Source organism: Dysidea avara, chromosome 4, assembly GCF_963678975.1.
Source record: "Dysidea avara chromosome 4, odDysAvar1.4, whole genome shotgun sequence".
NCBI classification, from domain to species: domain Eukaryota; kingdom Metazoa; phylum Porifera; class Demospongiae; order Dictyoceratida; family Dysideidae; genus Dysidea; species Dysidea avara.
In genome coordinates, this window is record NC_089275.1 from 7,538,379 (window position 1) to 7,556,942 (window position 18,564).

Consider the following 18,564-nt stretch of genomic DNA (forward strand, 5'->3'; position numbering starts at 1 on the left):
AACACAGCTTAAATAATGGTATGCATTGATCTTTGAGAGATAATAAGGCCCTGCTAACAGGTCCTTAAAATGGCTAGAGACCTGCTAGCAGAAAGACCCTAAGCAGTGCAAATCTCATTTTTAAATCATTGATTTGCTGTGCTCTCCCAAGCTAATAGCCCCCAGCAGGTGACCAGTCACTGAAGCCAGTACAAGTTCAATCACTCATTTCATTTATAAGCATACATAAAGGAATTTGATAATGGGAAGTAGTGAAGGTCTAAAGTTGTAGGGACATGTGCGGAGATATTACAGAAAATTCTGTTAGCACCCATCTGTTTTCTAGTGTGTTGTGTGTTTTAAGCCTCTTTCGTTTTATACTACTAAACTATAGATGGACGTTACCAAATTGTACATCATAGGGTTGTAATTCAAATACAACCTTCTGATGTCAATTAGCAATATAATCATGAATGCTATTATGTTCATGATAGAGAAGTTTAGTTGATCAATTCGGCAATAATTATATTGAACATTTCTAATGAGTGTTGTCTCTCTTGATAACACAAGATTCACTGTGCCATAGTTCAGATTTTGGGTGATAGCTACCTTGACTTGGTGCAAAGTTTTGTGCAAGCTCTTGGTACTCTTATCAGCATCTGCTACAAGGAAAACACATGTTGTAGTATTGTGATATGGGGTATACATGTGAAATACAAAAGTTTCTACAGTTCACTGTAGTTGCATAAAAAGATATGTGGTCAGTTTTCTCTACTGTGCACATTATTTACGTATGGTTGTATAAATATTAGTAAAACACATTGATGTTTAGTCAGAGAGATGTCCAGTAGTTCTTATGTGTATGATGTTTGCTTTAGCTAGTCCATTATCATAGTGTACAAAATACATTAGTGAATCACTGTGTCCTAACAAATATACATATTTAGATAATCTCTAGTAGTGCTGAGCATTAGTGCTGTGAACCTGCAGAGTTTACTAAAACCAGTTATTGGAAGGTGAATAATTGGATATTGACTGGTTATTGTCTGATTGTAAATTAGCAGACATTAAACATGCCTTTTGGAAGCCTTAGGGTGGTACCAAAGTGACCATCAACATCCTGCCTTACAATAACAGCTATTACAAGCACATATTTACACATGCTTTGAGGTTATGTTGTGATGTTAACACTTGTCAGCAGGGGTAATTTATGGTTTACCAAGTGGGCAGGCAAAACCAGTTAAAAGGCTTCTTAGCCAATAATTGGCTTGACCTAGACAATACCAGTTAATAACTGGTTTTTCCATACCAGTTCACAACACTACTGGGCATTAGTGATTTTTCAATGCTCAAATGGTAGGTACTATTTGTATGTTAGATGATAGTATTATGATGGTGAAAATACACTATGAAATATATAACATTGATTTTACTTTCAGAGAAGTGTATACATATTAATGGACTATATAAACAGTCTGTTTTGGCTATTGTGTTTATTTTATCCATACTTGCACATTCTACATGTTAGTCAATTGCCCAATGCAAATTTTCATGCAAATAATTATGGTGATACTATTCCAATACTAGACCTAGTTATTAATCTAACCTTGATAAATGAATTGTTATACACAGTTCACCTATGAACTAATGGATGAAAATCACACCAAGTTCTACCCACCAAATTATGACAAACAAACAACCGAGAAGGAAGTTGATTTCTTATTACCAGTAAGTACTTGGAGCCTACGTATGATGTTGGTGCAATTGTACAGTCAAGACATTCTAGTGATTTTCATGCTCTTGTGTTCTATTTAGGAGACACATTTGATGATGAACGATATTAACCACTACCTGAAGTTTGCGCTGGGCATATATGGATGGCCTATATACTTGTACCTCGAACCATTAGTTGGATCAGCTTGTCTGTGTGCACATCTAAAGTGAGTACACCATTTTATTGCACTTCACTGACATAACCCTTAAGTGTGATGGTAATTAATAGCATTTTAACAATCTGTCTTCAACTTACAGAACTTGTTTAATGGCTGTTCATGTAAATTGAATCACATCATTTTTAGTGTTGTAGCTAATGAAGCCACAGGTGATAATTCTAGTGCTTATGATAGTTCACCAACGTTCTTGCCACTAGCAGCCATTCAAGCCTAGCTAAGGATGGTTAAACAGAAAATAGTGGTCTTATCATGAAATAATATGCCTGGAGCAATAGTGAAGGTGCTGTTCGACTGGTATACTGTTCCCAAACTTTGATGGTAGTTATTGTATAGAGGAACCAGCGTACTAGAGAGACTAAACTGTTGGAAATTTATCTGTCGCTATAGACAGCTCTTGGATAGCTTGTGAGTGCTACACTGTTAGTCTAGGCTACATCGCTGGTCTTAGTGGTCTACCTGTATACAGTGCCGAATGATACTTGACTAGCATTCATCTAACATAGCAACAAAGTTGAGACGGCTTAAACTTGATGAACTCACAAATTAGCATTGCAACACTTACCTATTCACACGAAATTGTTATACGCCAGCTGCACTGGCATAAGCACTGCCAATATCAATGGTAATGCACTAGTCATTGAAGGTAGCATCACACTCCAGAAGCCACATCATAGACCAATTATGTTGTCACAGTCTAACCACAACATTCCACTGCCTTCAGCCTATTGTGACAACTTGGTGATATATTATAGATGAATATATTCAAACCGCAAAGTTCTCTTGAAGTAAATAGAGTTTCCTTTTAAGGTGTAGGCAAAACAAGGATGAAGAATGAGTGATCACATGACAATAATTTTCTTATAGCATGCAAAAAAAGGCTATTAGAGCAGGAACACAGTACTGTATAGTAAAAAAACTTTGGCAATAAAATGTTTGGCAAAAATCCACTATAGAAAAACATTGGCAGAAAAAGCTTTGGAGAATAAGGACTCCACCTTAATTCCTCTTAATTTATGCGTTATCTGATCAAAAATATACAACCGATTGTTGAGGGGCACATAGGTGTGCTATGTACCATGTGAAAGTGTTATCCAGTGGTTGTGATTACTTATGAATGTCAAGTGAAATGAATTCAGGCTCCAGCAGTGTAGGCTATCACGCATACCAAAGCATTTGATTGAAGCATTTGATTGAATCCCTCGCAGGGCGATGAACTATGTTATATGTCAGAGAGAATCTATTGTTGGTTAAACTTGGTTCAGTGACTGCTCTATTAGAGTATTTCAATCAATTTGGTGGAAGGAGCCAAAACTGTATTTCGGTGTATAATCTTACAATTGGCTATTGTTCACTAGTATGTTCCCAAAACCCTGGAATTCTACTTGTCCTTTCCTGCTACTGTTCTCCCAGTTTGTGTCTTTTCCTATGCTAACATACACTTCAATTAACAAGTTTGGCATCACTCTTTTATGGATAGATGTGAATCAAGGCATGTCTTTTCGATTGATTTTAGTAAATTCAAAGGGAATTCACCTTCTATATTCTTGAGATCTTTCACTGGGTGGAAGCCTGCCACTCATTATTTTTGAAAGAAACTCTGAATGGATGGTGTTTATTCAATGTTAATAAGTAGTGGTTTGTTACATTTGTAATTGATATGTAATTGCTGAACAAGTAAAAGTCATCACAAAATTTCCATTTACCATAGCTGCTGAGAAGTAGCATAAGCAATCAATTATCAGTACCACAGAATGTACCTTCGCCTTTAAAAGTTCTTCTGGCATGAGTTTGGTCAAGGTATTCCACTTGATAACGTCTTCTTGTGCCCCAAGTTTAAAGCCCCCTGACCAATAACAGCTGAAAAGGTGTGGAGTTGAAATAACCAGTTACCGAAACTATAACTCAATTATTGGAACTCACATATGTATGCTTGTGTGTTTGAATTACCAGACTAACCACGCACCAAAATGCTACTCCTATAAAGTCATTAAAAATTTGATTAAAATCCCACGAAATTATGAGTACCTAACCAACATCCATGCAAAATTTAAGTATGCCAGCGTGCATATTGTACGAGTTGTGATGGGTGTTTTTTTTTGTAAAAATGCTCATATGTGACCAGATTTTACAAAAGCAATCCAAATCACATATCAGGCAAAAATCAAACTAACACCTCCAGTGGATAGCTACACTATCGTATTAGTAGTTTTGACACTCAGTACCACTCAAACTACTCAAGGCTGGTTTCAACAGATGTCTTTTCTGGGTGGTATGTAGAGCTTGAATGGTGGTTTTAGGCCTTGTGAAGGACTACCTGGCTTGGCAAGAATCAGTGGTTTACTGCACTGTAAATTCAAATGGGTACAAATGACCCAAATTTTTGGGTTGTTTTACCTGCAATTCAAATGACCGATTTTTTGGTAGTAATGACCCAAGGATATACTTCGTTATTTTAACTTTGTAAGATATAGTCATATTACCCAGATGCCCTAAAGTCTCTTCAACCTCTAGCCAAGTGTTTGAAATAACCTTGCCATCATGGTTATTTTAACCATCTGTGGTAAAATTAACTCTCGTCACAAAATATTTATTTATTTATTTACATTAATTAACAAGTCAGTCATCATTAGTAATAACATACATTAATCTGTCTGTGACACATATTCGCAATAATTGTTACATACTGCATCTTAATACTTTAAACATACCTGATCTTATAGAAGTTTCAAATTGTATATAAAACCTATGTCCTCCATGTTCACTTTTGATTGTGGGATGTAACACAAATGTTATAACGACTAGTGTACTGTAAATTTAACCATGTAGCTGGTCATCTAATCTGTGCCATAGTAGACTTAGACTACACACTGAAATTACCCAAATATGTTATTTCAACATCCTAAGTGAACAGTTATATTGACCTACCCTAGTTATTTTGACCGATTTAGTCCAAAAGCCTACCCTAGTTATAACCACTTTTAGATGGTCATTTTAACAAAAAAAATTGTAGGTTAAATTACCCATGGAGGTTGAATTGATCCATTTGAATTTACTTTGTGGTGGATAGCCTGATAATGTTGACCAGACGCTTTTCTGTGGATTTTGCTACATATCAGCCACTAAGGAGCCAGCACAACCCTGTAATCTCGTCTCTGGATTCCAGTCGTGGTCTGCCTCCATTTTGAGGTCTAACCCTTGCCCACCCCCCACCCTCCACCCCTTTGTGAGCACTCGTGATACTACTTCGCTCATCCAACTGCTCAGATTTTCTGGCATCTGATACTTGAAACATATTTCTGGTAATTGAGTCAATTGGATAAGTAATAGCTTATTTTAGTGCCATTAAGGCTGGCTGAAATATCATACTTTGTATGTACAAGACTCCACTAATTTCATTTATATGGTTTTGTATTTAGTTAACTATATTCATGTGTCTCCTTTGGTTTGGTAATTAGTTACCCTTGTACTTGCTTTCTATTGTACTGTATGTTTGGTACTCTTTGCCTTTTGCTTGGTACCTATGGTTTCATGTGTGCATATACTACTGTGTGCAAGTTATACTGGTTTAGTTGTTCCTCCCCTGTCTTAGAGTTACGACAGTATGTAATATTTTTGTTTTTCTTCAGGTGTAGAGCAATAAATAGCCGTTCCCAAGATTTTGCGTACGATAATTGTTGTCTTGCCAACACAACAGCACTTGAGTTACATGCTCATTTGAAAGATGATGATGTCATCTATGTCAGTTATGAGAATAGGGTATGTAAAGCAGATTGCTTGTGTTGACATGTTATAATGAAACAGTCTGAATGTAATGAAACTGTGATGTCATGTGGTAATTATTTGTGACCTACCTGTAATTTGGGAAACCTTAGATTGTGAGATACACGATTTTATTTTTTAAAACCCAATATAGCTTGTGAAGGTCAAAAGCTATGAGTTAGCTTTCACGTACATGAATGCAGCCAGAACTCAAGTCCACAGCAAGTTAGCTACTCATCCTTGTATGTAACTGGCTAAGCAAAAAGCAGTCATTTTGCACATTTCTCAAATTTCATTAATCTATAGTAACAAAGGAGTGGACTGCCAAAGTGTATCTTTTATGATCTATCGTCTTGGAGTTATTACACTAGCAGTTGAAATAGCAAGAAAGTTGATTTGTATAGCAACAATATGGCAAATAAATTATAGGTGTTTAATTAATTAATCAATCATGACACACAACTGAATAACTACGAAAACAGCACTCAGCTCAATCTGTTCAAAAATCCATCAAGATTTAGTGTTTTCTATATTCTTCTCTCTGCACAAAGAACACTGGAATGACGACAGTAAACTTTATTTCTACTGTATCATAAATAAGTGCCCGTAACACACATGCCTTTTGCTACACAGACACAAAACAAAGAGTTTCTTACTCTCCATGAACTGGCGAATCCAATGAAGTATACGTTTTCTTTATTTGAGTTTGGTTGCATTTTGTACTGAAGCGTGTATAAAACATTTATGTCGCACACACACATTTTAAAAAAATAGTCAGTTTTGCTCAGCAGGTCACGTATAGCCATGATTTTGAGCAACTTTTTTTTCACAATAGTATTTGTAACACAAGCACATCACTGGCAAGAAAAATGGCCCTGCAGGTTATATATGGAGTCTCCAGCCAAAATATTTTTGATACACTACCTCCGTTTCTCGTTAATGTATTCGTGAGCACTGTTATATGGCATTTTAGCACTTGTACTTCTCTTTGAAATGAGGCCTGAAAGTGGTATACAGTATATTAAGATATTAAGAGCTGAGTTAGCAGAACATGTGTACCACAGATTACCTTGTCACAACAAAATTATTTTATAGTCACTATCCCACTACGGACTGGCCTTTGTAGCAGGGAGTCAGAAACATGTTACTAAAACTGTTGAACATAGAAAGTATCCCAGACCAGGTAGTGACTTGTCCACAGACAGCTTGTGGTCTAGGCAAGTGCCTGAGGAGCCACACAACCTGGGATCCAGGATTTTGTCTGCATTCAACCTGTACTTAAACATCATGGTTTCCCATGTTGCAATAGGGGTTGATCATTAATAATAATCGTTTGCTGTTTTTTTAGGTATGTTTGCCTCCATTTTCACTCTGTTTTGATCATTCTCATGAAGCAGTGGTGTTGTCAATACGTGGATCAATGTCACTAAGTGTAAGTATATGTTTTGTGATGATATGCTGATTATATTTACCAGATGTTGGTCTTGCAGGATGCTTTGACTGATATGCACCTATCCATGGAGGATATACCAGTGGATGATGATAATTACAAACATCTTACAATGAAAGTTCACACTGTAAGTTGTACATATATATATGTACACATGTGATATTTTCACATAAACAATAATGCTATTGCTGTTTGGTTTAACCACCTTAATTGCCTTATCTCACAGCATACATATTTTGCACCTAGTCATACACTGTACATTTATTTAGTCCTTTTAAAAGATGCTTATTATTGAATGAGGTGTGTGTCCACAGTCGGCCAAAAACTATCTGTGGGTGAGTACCTGCTTTCCTAATTTGGTTTGGGGTAAATGTCTATTTGCATGTCTGTGCATGCATACACTCATGTGAGCATACAAACTTGAAGATGCAGAAAAGAAATTTTCATTTTATGGATGAAGGCTACTGTGTTGAACATTAAATTTCTTAATGTTTAGGGTGTGCGGCCTGTCACTGATACTGCTTAATGTATGCTTGCCTATAAACTACTTAGTAACTGAAAAACAAAGTAGCAGATCTCATAAGCTACTAGTAAGTATTACATAACATGTATTTTCCACATCTTGTGGCAGCTATAATCAACACTTAACACCTCGCTCACTTGCTTAGTTTCCCCTTATTCTGTAATTATGGGCTGGTAGTTTGAGGCTCTCCTTTCCATGTACATCAGGGATCATGTTCTCAATCCAAGCACCTTTGTGTGTCTCTAGCAGTTTATCTTGCTGTTGCTGAGGGGAACTGCCTTGAAACTTCATGACTACAGAACTTGCATAAGAAAAAGTAATAGACAAACAATAAAGCAGTTGAGAATACATTTGTGTACGTAACTTGTGGCTTGAAGATAATTATGCAACATCAACTTGTTTGTAAACAGACAATGCTGACTGGAAACTTTAACCACTGTCTTTTTAAAATTAGTAACACTACTTTAGAGCTTGTTAAGTTGATTACTAAGATGTTAGTAGTTGTTGTTTGAATTGCTTCATTTGTGTTGACTGTTGAGAGATTTGTGTATTGGTCATTATTACCACATTAGGGCATGTATGGGGCTGCAAAAAAGGTCAAGAAAAAAGTTGATGAAAGGCTGGAGAAGGTTTTTACATCTAATAAGGTACCATGAGTATTTGTATAGATATGATATTTGGAGGGATATTTGATCATGTAGCTATAATTGCTGTATGTGCAATTGTGAAGTTGTATTTGAGCACTACTGTAATTGAACATACGTAGCTGAAAGCAAAGTGTATATAACAGCCACTTCACTTTCAAGTCAGTAATTGATGGTTGCGCTGCACATTCAGACAAAAACATTAACTCTGACACAATTTTTTCCTTTGATGTTGTATGCACGGGTTCACTAGTCATAATAATGTTACATAAAGCAAACAGACAAGTATAAGATGCTATAGGAAGTACGTAGATAGCTGGCCAGTAGTAGTAGTACAGTGGTTATAGCTCTGGATGTTGAGTGTGGATATTGCCAGCTTGAATTTTTCAAATGTTTAATACTGTTGTGCACCTTTTTGTGTGGCTGTTCTATTAGAATATCTCAATATACTTATTGTGCATGTGTCAAGGTTTTGCTATATGGCTCCATACAAAATGCAGCTATAAATGATTATGGCTATAATTTGTGACCGGATCTGCGAAAACCCGACACAATCGTGCATTTTTCAAATTCCTGTTTAGTAAATATTTATAATCTACCTAGCCAAGTGTACCCTCTGGCAAAATTTCAGCCTCATATGCCAATAGCTTTAGGAGGTACAGCCCTACATAGTAGCAACAACAGAAAAATCGATTTGTACAGCAAGTATAGGGAAAATAAATTACAGGCGCCTACAAAACGGTTGTAACTTACCAACGAATCGAGGTACGGAGCTACAATTTCCACCATCATGTTCGCCATGAATAGAAGAATCAATTACTGGGTAGGTTTTTCCTTTACTCACCCATCTTCACTGCATACAAAGGCGGGATCCGTGAAGAAAAATCGATCGCGTACGATCGCTTCGACATGACGTAAACAAACACTCATAACTTCCGTATCCTTGGGTCTACTGCAAAGAAACAAAGATTTTCCAACTCCTCTTTAGCAGGCGAATAAGATGATATCCAGGGTTTTATTGTTACTCCCTTCCTTCACTAAGAAAGAGGTCTTCAAAAATTTACGGAATTTTTTCCATAATACCCATTGTATTCAATGCTTTATACTGTTGACTTCATTTTCATTTGAACATTCCGTCCGCACCGTGAACTATTCTGTGGCAGTTTTTTAGCCACCAGCAAGCTTACGGATTGATCACAACCACTCATAAGAAATCACTGTGACCATACAGTGGCAAACCTAAGCTGAAGAAAGGTTTGAGCTTCACCTTATACATAACACGGAACTTGTATCGCGGATGGAACTGTTCAAACAAAAATGAAATCAACAGTACTGGAAATTTAGGCTTGCGTGATTGTGTCGGGTTTTCGCAGATCCGGTCACATTTATCAAACTGCAGGTTATTTGTAAAAATATAGTCCTTTTATGCCACTAATCATACAAATTTTGTGGATTCATACATGTGACTGCCTCTGAGATAACCGGTCTTATTGTCTATTTGAACATTTCAAAAATAGTGGTTTTAAATATTTATTGTGTTGTAGCTTGCCAATGCTTGAAGCTAAGTGTACCAAATTTTCACACATTTTACATCAATTCCTTACCTTCCACAGCATCCTTTGTACAATGACAGCTAAGTTTCCTGCTGTTTAAATAGTTTTTTAACTCAAGGTTGACTTTTTGGGTGAGTTCAAAGGTGGTGGGTGGGCAGGGGATGGAGGGAGGGCAAGAGGTTGTTTACAAGATTAAAGAGGAGCACGTAGGGCTAAATCAGGCCAAATTGTGGGCCATTCAGATTTCCAAACTGGCTAAAATGAAAGGAAGTTTAGAGCACAGGCCTTTGTTCAACTTCACTAAACTAAACAATCACGTACAGCCATCCCCAGGTTCCATTCAGGCCCCAGACCACTTGTACAGCTCACCACTGGGCTTTGGGAAGAGCAGCCAGCAAAAGCAGACTACTCAACCCTGGCTGATTTTGACAGTGAAATTTGATGGTATATTCATGTAGCTTTGTGTTCATGGTAAAAAATCAAAGCTACTATCATGCATGGTAAGACCGATTTTTCCAGACCCAGTCACATTTTGCAAAGTTTATTTTGTACTTTGTTCTCTCTATGCAATACGAAATTAATGTATTTACAATTGCAGTGATATATTCACATGTGCTATGTCATCATTCAAACCGTTACAGTATCAAAACTACAAGCTGATCATTACTGGCCACTCACTGGGAGCTGGTGTTGGTGCTGTTCTAGCAGTGATGTATCGTAGTCAGTATAAAAACCTTCATTGTTATGCCTTCTCTCCACCTGGATCATTATTTACACTGCCACTAGTAGAGTATTCTAAATCTTTTATCACCTCTGTTGTATATGGGAATGACATTGTTCCAAGGTGAGTGTTGATGTACATGTGTTATCTGGAAATTGTGTCAATGTCAACCATTGCAGACTAACTTTTCGTGGTTTGTTATACCTCAAGAAGAAAATGACACATCTTTTCAGACATTGTAAACTGCCCAAGGTAAAGTTCCATGTAATATTACTTGTTATTATGCTTGCATTATCATTCATTGTATGTACGTATATGTGACTGGGCCTGTGATAATAGGGCATGTGGGCACATGATTTTTGCCTACTTTTTCAAACTTCTTAGACTCGTACCGTTTTATACCAAAATGCTATGGCAATAAAACTTTTAGCACTACGTTCGAATTTAATTGGCTGTATGATGCAAGTTACAGAATGCAAATATTCTGTTTCAGTACTGAGATATGACCTGTAGAGTGATGGGGTATAGTTTGTGCCCACATGCCCTGTTTTCGGCCCGATCACATTATGGTAGCTTTTATGTAGTATTATGTACATTGAATGTAACTGTTTTTTTTTTTAAATTTATTTCTAATTTTTTTTAAATTTTTAGTGTAATTTTTTTTTACATACTGTCTCGACAAAACCCTTCAACATTGTATATTTATTAGAAACTTCAGGGTTTTGCTGATGCAGCTGTAATTGTACATAGTGAAAATTATAACTGTTGCAAATTAAAGCACATCTTGTACACTTATTGATCTAGTGTTTTTATTCTTGTATAGCATGCTGTTCTTTGTCCATCATTGTTTTCCTGTTGCTACCAAAAGTATTGGGATCATCATCATCATCAGGAGTTCAACTATGATCCAAATGATAATTCAGCTGAGCAAGGATTGCTGAAGACCTATATACAAGTATCAAGCACTCATAATCAGTTGGCTAAAAAGGTGTGGTCATGTGAAATGTGTGTAAGGTTGGTTTTAGACCACTTTAACTTAGCTTGGTGTGTTAACAATAGTATAATTACATTCAGCATCAATGGAGTATTGCCAATGGACCTATACACAGATAACACAGTAGGTCAATACAAACATTTTTGATCAAGCCTTATGCCTTATATGCATGTTTTATCGTTGGGACTGTACAATAACTGTAATGTCCACTTAAAACAGAATGCATAATTATACAGTGATCCCTCCATTATCCAGTCATCAACTATCTGAACTTTCTGTTATCCGAACTGTGAAGTGACTGTTCTATTAGAGTATTTTGCCTAAACTGTATGTTCCATTAGACTATTTAATTATATAAATGTATGGGCTTTAATTATCTGAACGTTTCCATTATCCAAACACACCTAGGGCCCATTTAGTTAGGATAATGGAGAGACCACTGTAGTATCTTTTGGTGAGCCTTTAGCTTATCCATACTGATGTGTCTGTACCATTACAGTATCTCAAGATTTGGCATAAAAAGACTGACTTTCACCAATTTGTGGAGAAGATGTACACAGCTGAGCGAACACCAGCATTTGTGCCTGGTAGAGTACTGCACATCAAAGACACTGAAGGGAGGGTACACCGAAGGTGTGTTGATTGCTGTGTATGCCATATTTGAGAGAAAGTTTGTGAAAGGGTTAAACACTGACAACTTTCTCTGCAAAATCTATGATACAATCTATGATACAGTAATGCATTTAACTATTTGAAGTTCTTTTTGTATGGTTTAGACAACTACTTCTGTGCATAGCCTTTTTATTGAAGTATTTTACATAGGTTTTGGAATATTCTTGGTGAGAAGAAAGTTTCTGCTGTGTGGAAACCAAATGAAGATTTTTGCCATATAATAGTTGATGATAATATGTTTGATGATCACTTACCAGACTATGTTACTAGTGCCATTGATCGCCTCTACAATCAACATGTTACTGGATATGATAAACTGCAGAGGAGGCCCTTGGCTCACACAGATTCATCAACAATACAGAAAAACACCATAACTGGACTCCCAGAAGAAATAGTACTACCAATGGTAGATATTGAACTAGACTCTCAGCATGAACATACATTAAAGTCTCATGGAACTGAAGATGAATTGATTGGCTGCAACCAGCAACAGGTTGAGGGTATACTGACTAATGGGCAAACTGTTGTCACTGTTCATGAAAATGAATGCACTGAAACCTCTGCGTGATTTTTTCACACTTTAATTTTATAGCTACTTGTGTGCAATTTTTATATCTGTGTTTATCGATAAAGTTCAATTATTTCCAGTGCTGATTCAAAGCTGAAATTAAGTTAATTTTTTTGCTACAATAACAATACTGTAACAACATTAATTATTAATGTCTTCATTTAATACCTGTATGAGTAACGTAGGGAAGTAGATCAAGTGGGACATGCGTGGTTACAACACTTTATACATTCAAAAGTAATATAACAGTAGAATGTATACATTATAGTGATTGCAGTATATAAACCATTCATATGTATCCATCCATTCAGTAGTACTGATGCTGCTGCTTGTTTGTTTCTGCTGTTACTTGCAATAATTGATATTTGCTGTTATCACTGCTGCATTTTATCTGTCATTGTGGAACTGTTAAAGGCACAGGCACTTCCAGTATATTGGATCAGTACAAAAAACTAACATGTACAAACACTAATCTAAAATCAAGTAGCTAATAGGCCTGAGTCAAATATGTTCAAACTTTAATTTTACCCAAAATGCTTTCAGGAATTTCACCTATTAATAGGATATTATGTTCTTTAGTGTATGAATCTTGCTAATTGACTGGTGAATGCTTTATTAGAGTATTTCACTACAAAGTGACTGCTCTATTAGAGAGTATCCATAGATAGCTACTAGGCCTGCGGCAGCATAATGAAAAGCATAATAGGCTGGAGTGCTATTACAGTATGTGATTAGATTTACGAAAAGGGATCAACTCGACTCATAACTTCTGATTGGAAAAAGCTATTGACCTGAAATTTAGTCACCCAAGTGAGCATCAACATAGCTTAGTGGGTGGAAAAAGCTTCAGGCTAATGTGTTTCGTGGGCACTGAGTTATGGACTTCTGAGTTCATAGAATTGGATGTGTGTGGAAGACGCCTTTTCGCAAATCCGGTCACATAATAGCAATCTATGGAGCTTAATTTCATGAAAATACATCGATACTCCCTAATAGAGCAGTCAGTGGAAACTGCAATAAATGTTCCAATCATTAATAACCTCAGTATTTAAATAACTTGAACTGGTGTCCCAGGTGGTGGTGGTGTTATTAATGCCACTTATTGGAGTAGGCATATAAACGTGGAAAAGCCTGAACTAAAGTAGCTATAACTTATAAGTGTTTGTACAATGGATCATGTCACTTCTGTGATGCCTGTGAGTCAGAGATGATAGTTGTATACAGTCTCTCTCACTGTACGACCTGTTGTTAAGAGCTGGTTCTACTGAGTAAGTGTGTAGCCCTTCAATGAAGTTTTTCAATTTTCTTTAATCAATATAAATACAGGTGTACATAGTGGAGCAAAAAAAATGGCCGTTTCGTGCACTTTGTGATACAATTATAAAACTTTCCACACAAATAGTACTCCTTGTGATGATTGTTTTTTGATATAGAGCCATCACAGATTCGACTTCTGGTGACCTTTACAGCCATTTTTAAATTGAGAATTCATCATTTTTGTCTTCATCTCCCTGAGGCATTATTACAAATTAAAGGTCTTGCTGACAGAAACTTCTTGATTTTTATTTGAAGTCAATAAGTGATTTCATCCCAAAGTTATGATAATTTAATAATTTATATTAACCATGAATTTCTATGAAGTTTACTGCCCATCAGGTAATTTAGGCAACAAATTTTATGACTATTTAAAGTAATCATAACTTTGTGAATAATAAGCGATTCACTTCAAACAAAAGTTGTATTGTTTCTTAGATCAACATCTTTAATTTGAAACCATGTATTAACAGTGTTAAATAATGCTTCAGGGAGATATAGACAAAAATGATAAATTTTCAATACAAAAATGGCTATAAAGGTTGCCTAAGGCCAAATATGCAGTGGCTCTATATCAATGCACACTATGCGACTCTACTAACAGTATACGTACATGAACCCTCTGCGCAGTGGTTGTCCTTTGCATGCCATAACTCAGCACCAGCCTATTATGCTGGCATAATTGTGAGCATAATAGGTGCTTTGAAGCATCAAGCATAATGCTAGCTAGGCACAATAATAATAATAATGCTAAACTATATAACCATGCTATTGAAATGCATTGCAATTGGTTCACTGTAAAATGTAAATCTATTGTAATACAATGATCAGTAAGTAACTCTAATAGAGCAGGCAGATAGCATTTGATACAACTGCTTTATTAGAGCACCGGTATATTACACACTTACACTGCAATACTAAAAACAGCTATATAAATTGATCAAAGATTTATTGGCAATAGTATTTTTACTTATAAACAGTTTCATGCAAGCCTAAGTAACTATTACTGTCCATTCAGAAGGGGAAAATATGGGAAGCGAGGAATAATTAATAATTATTGGCTTAATGGTTTAAACCTTTGAGCACTGCAGCATAGCATAATAAAGACATAATTACAGTAGTTGGTGCTTAACTCACTATTCATACACAAATATACATGGTACAAATTTCTTTAGGGTCATAGCTACTCATGGAAATCACTAAAATTTAATGAAGACTATATGTGACCTGGTCTGCAAAAAGACTTGTGAATGTGGTATCACCCTGAAATTTGGTCCCTGTATACCCCTAACATAGCACCATGGCTTGATGTAATATGAAGGTGATAGGAAGTAATATGAAGGTGATAGGATGAAAACATGAGGAGCTATGATTAGTCAAACGTGACAATTTTAAAAGGCTATAAGACCCCTTTTCGTAGACCGGGTCACATATACCCATAAATGTCACAATCTAGATATAAATTAATTATCAATATTTTTTAGTTTAGAAGCAGACCCCCTGCTCATTATCATTATGGTGTACCCCTCTTTCTGAAAGCCCCTAAAACAAGTAAAATTATTCCACACATTGACAGTTCTGATTGTGAAATAGTGCAGCCTAGAATGGCTTTTATTATGCCTCTAAATTATTTTAACTGGTGGCCTCTGTGTTATAAAAAGAAAATTCATTTAAACTATATTTGCTAAGAAATTCCTAATGCTCCCTGTATAGTTAAGCAAAGAGCCACCAAAGCCGTAAGCCTCAAGGGTAGTAACCTACTGTAGGTGTGAGGGACAATGCCAAATGCTTTGTGCAAATATTATGTATGATTACAGGATATCCAATGTCCAAAAATTTAGTGCAATGTTTAACAGCTTTGAGTATGGTTAAAATGATGCACATGCAGTATGTAATATCCCTGATTGTAATAGCCATATGCATATATTATCAGTTTGAAAGTTGCAGAGGTTGCTCATACCAAGTCAAACCTATAGCTGTCAATAAGTTGTCCCATGAATGAACCACTGAATACCTAAATACTACCTTGGACCAGTGGTCCATTCATGTCTCAGTTTAGGTAATTTTATTTGAACAACTGGTCATGCTACTGATTTATAGATATATAGAGGCCAATAATGATGTTCATGGTTAAGAGTTTGCTCCATAAATTTGACTATCCTTTAACACAGGTTGCTTAATTAATCGTTACAATATAAGTGGTGATCTGCATGATGTTTGATCCCATTTGGGAAGCAATAGCCAGGCTTGAGAGGATCGGATTCTTTGTACTGGAATTATGTTGTGATGGAGCTTCTCCTAATACAATATTAGGGAAGTTACACAGTAAAGAGTTTGTATACCGTGTCCCCAATGTGTTTGCTTGTGATGGAGAAAAGCTTCTTTATTTATTTTGGATCCTCCACACCTTAAGACCATACAGAACAGTTGGTGACAAGACCGATCATCCAGTAAAACCAATGAATATCCAGTAAAGACAGTGAATAGTGACCATCCAATAAAGCCAGCAAAGAGTGTTTGTTCTGTTTATTTTATTCTAAGAAAATGTACACACCATTCTTCATTTGCTGCAGTATGAGTTGGTTTACTGGTAATCATTATGTTACAAAAAATGCAAAAAGAAAAAAATATTGAATTTTAAATTTTATTATATAGGGATCATCTGGCTATATGCACAAAAGGACTTGATCATATGTAGAATTCTCATGCTGCATGGCTTTTGCAGATATCACTCAATCTACTGAGCTAGTGTCTTTTTGTTCAAGTACTAAACAAATGGAAACAACACCTGTGTAAAGTAAATGGAGTCATACCTACCCAGCCAATTATATGTAGTATAGGCTATATAGATTCGTTGGTTTACACAGCAAAACTCACATACCAAGTCGGACCTTACTGGACCTATGTTAACAAATCCAATGAGGGTTCCTTCGTGCTTGTCATATACCTGAAAAGTTCCCACACCTTCTACAGCTATAATTTGTATGGGCAAGTGTGATCATCTTGAGACAACACATGTGATGCTTGAGATGCCAGTATGCTGTCAAATATTTGCAGTAGTTGTTACAATAGTTGCACCATTCTTGTGTGTTGTCAACTAACTACTGAGTATATATGATACACATGCAGAAGAAACACCAATTGTATATAGTCATATCTAAAACAACTACAATCTGTGAAGAGATGCTGTATACTAGGAATTTAAACACTTACTGGTTTGATCCATTAAAACTCCAGGTCATCTCAAAGGATTTGTACTTTTCCTCAAAGTTTCTCCTGCAAAGAGAGGCCTCATTTACTGAATAGATTAATCCATAACCTTTTCCACTACAAGGGACAATAGCATAGCATTTAATACTCTAATGCATATGGGCAATGATAGACATAACAATAGTGATACACTGTTTGTATATACCCATCATAAATCTGGTATTTGCCATAGATGGTAAATTTTGGAGCACATGCACGAGACTGAGGTGACACTAGATGACCTTTATAGAAGACATCTCAGATGAAATCACTGTTCAGTTTAATATATTTTTTACAGTAGGACCAGAAACATTTTCAAAGCATGACAACTTATTTAAGAGTAAGTTTTGTTCTGGAAAGTGACACACCATCCTAATCAAAACTGATATTATCACACAAAACCTTGCGGCATCTTATTAGCTAGCTGCAATCTGCTATACAGCTTAGACAAAATGGGAGCCAGTCCATTCATACATGATCTGAGCTCAAAGGTAAGGCACATAGACCAGGTGAATTGGTAATGACGCTTTAAGCATTGTGACATGTTTTCTTGCAATGGAAATTTTTTGGCAACTTTGGTTTAGGTTTAAAATGTTTCTGACTGAGACCTCTATACATATACCCACTTTTATCATTGTACTGTCCAGAATCTGGGAGGTTCGACACCTTTGCATAGTCAATACAGCTTAAATTAAATAATTGAGGTTATTGAATAGTGTTTGTGTTTGGTATTATGCAATCATGTACATCAAATGGACATCAGACTGAAGCAAAAAAGGTATGTAAAAACTATTTATATTTGACTGACTATTGTGCAAATTAACCTTGCAATTATAAAATGCTTTGGGATGGCTCACTTCTAACAGTTATACCAATGGCATCCTGTAATTACCGGTACTTTTGGTATTTGCAATGCAATGTGGTATTTCAATTAAATATAACAATATCAAAAAATACCATTCAGTGTGTATTAATACTTCAATCATATTGAAATATTTGATCTATTTCCCAACCCTACCTGGATCTACCTTCCATGCAGTGGAAACCCCCTTTGAAAATACTACTGAGGCACGCCCCTAGTAATAGATATTTTGTTACAGAAGGCATACTGTTTGCTCTTATTCAATATCGCCCAGCTCTAACCATCATAGTACAGTGTACAATCTTTGCATGGTTTGACAGTAGT

At 36.1% G+C, this 18,564-nt stretch overlaps 1 protein-coding gene across 1 annotated transcript; it reads left to right on the plus strand.

Annotated features, from left to right (window-relative positions):
* Positions 1-1,424: 1,424 nt before the first annotated feature.
* Positions 1,425-12,907, plus strand: LOC136253176 (diacylglycerol lipase-beta-like). Its single transcript, XM_066045800.1, has 11 exons — positions 1,425-1,707; positions 1,795-1,919; positions 5,558-5,687; positions 7,039-7,122; positions 7,181-7,267; positions 8,236-8,310; positions 10,502-10,704; positions 10,761-10,833; positions 11,405-11,569; positions 12,075-12,208; positions 12,398-12,907. Exons 1-11 carry the CDS (start codon positions 1,594-1,596, stop codon positions 12,813-12,815), a joined length of 1,608 nt encoding a protein of 535 aa, XP_065901872.1. The 5' UTR covers positions 1,425-1,593; the 3' UTR covers positions 12,816-12,907.
* The last annotated feature ends 5,657 nt before the right edge of the window (positions 12,908-18,564 follow it).

Excerpts from the sequence above, each read along its gene's own strand:
- LOC136253176 (XM_066045800.1), top strand. The coding sequence starts at position 1,594 with ATGAATTGTTATACACAGTTCACCTATGAACTAATGGATGAAAATCAC. Across the intron at positions 1,708-1,794 it reads AAGTTGATTTCTTATTACCA|GAGACACATTTGATGATGAA; the intron begins GTAAGTACTTGG and ends TGTTCTATTTAG. Across the intron at positions 10,834-11,404 it reads GACATTGTAAACTGCCCAAG|CATGCTGTTCTTTGTCCATC; the intron begins GTAAAGTTCCAT and ends ATTCTTGTATAG.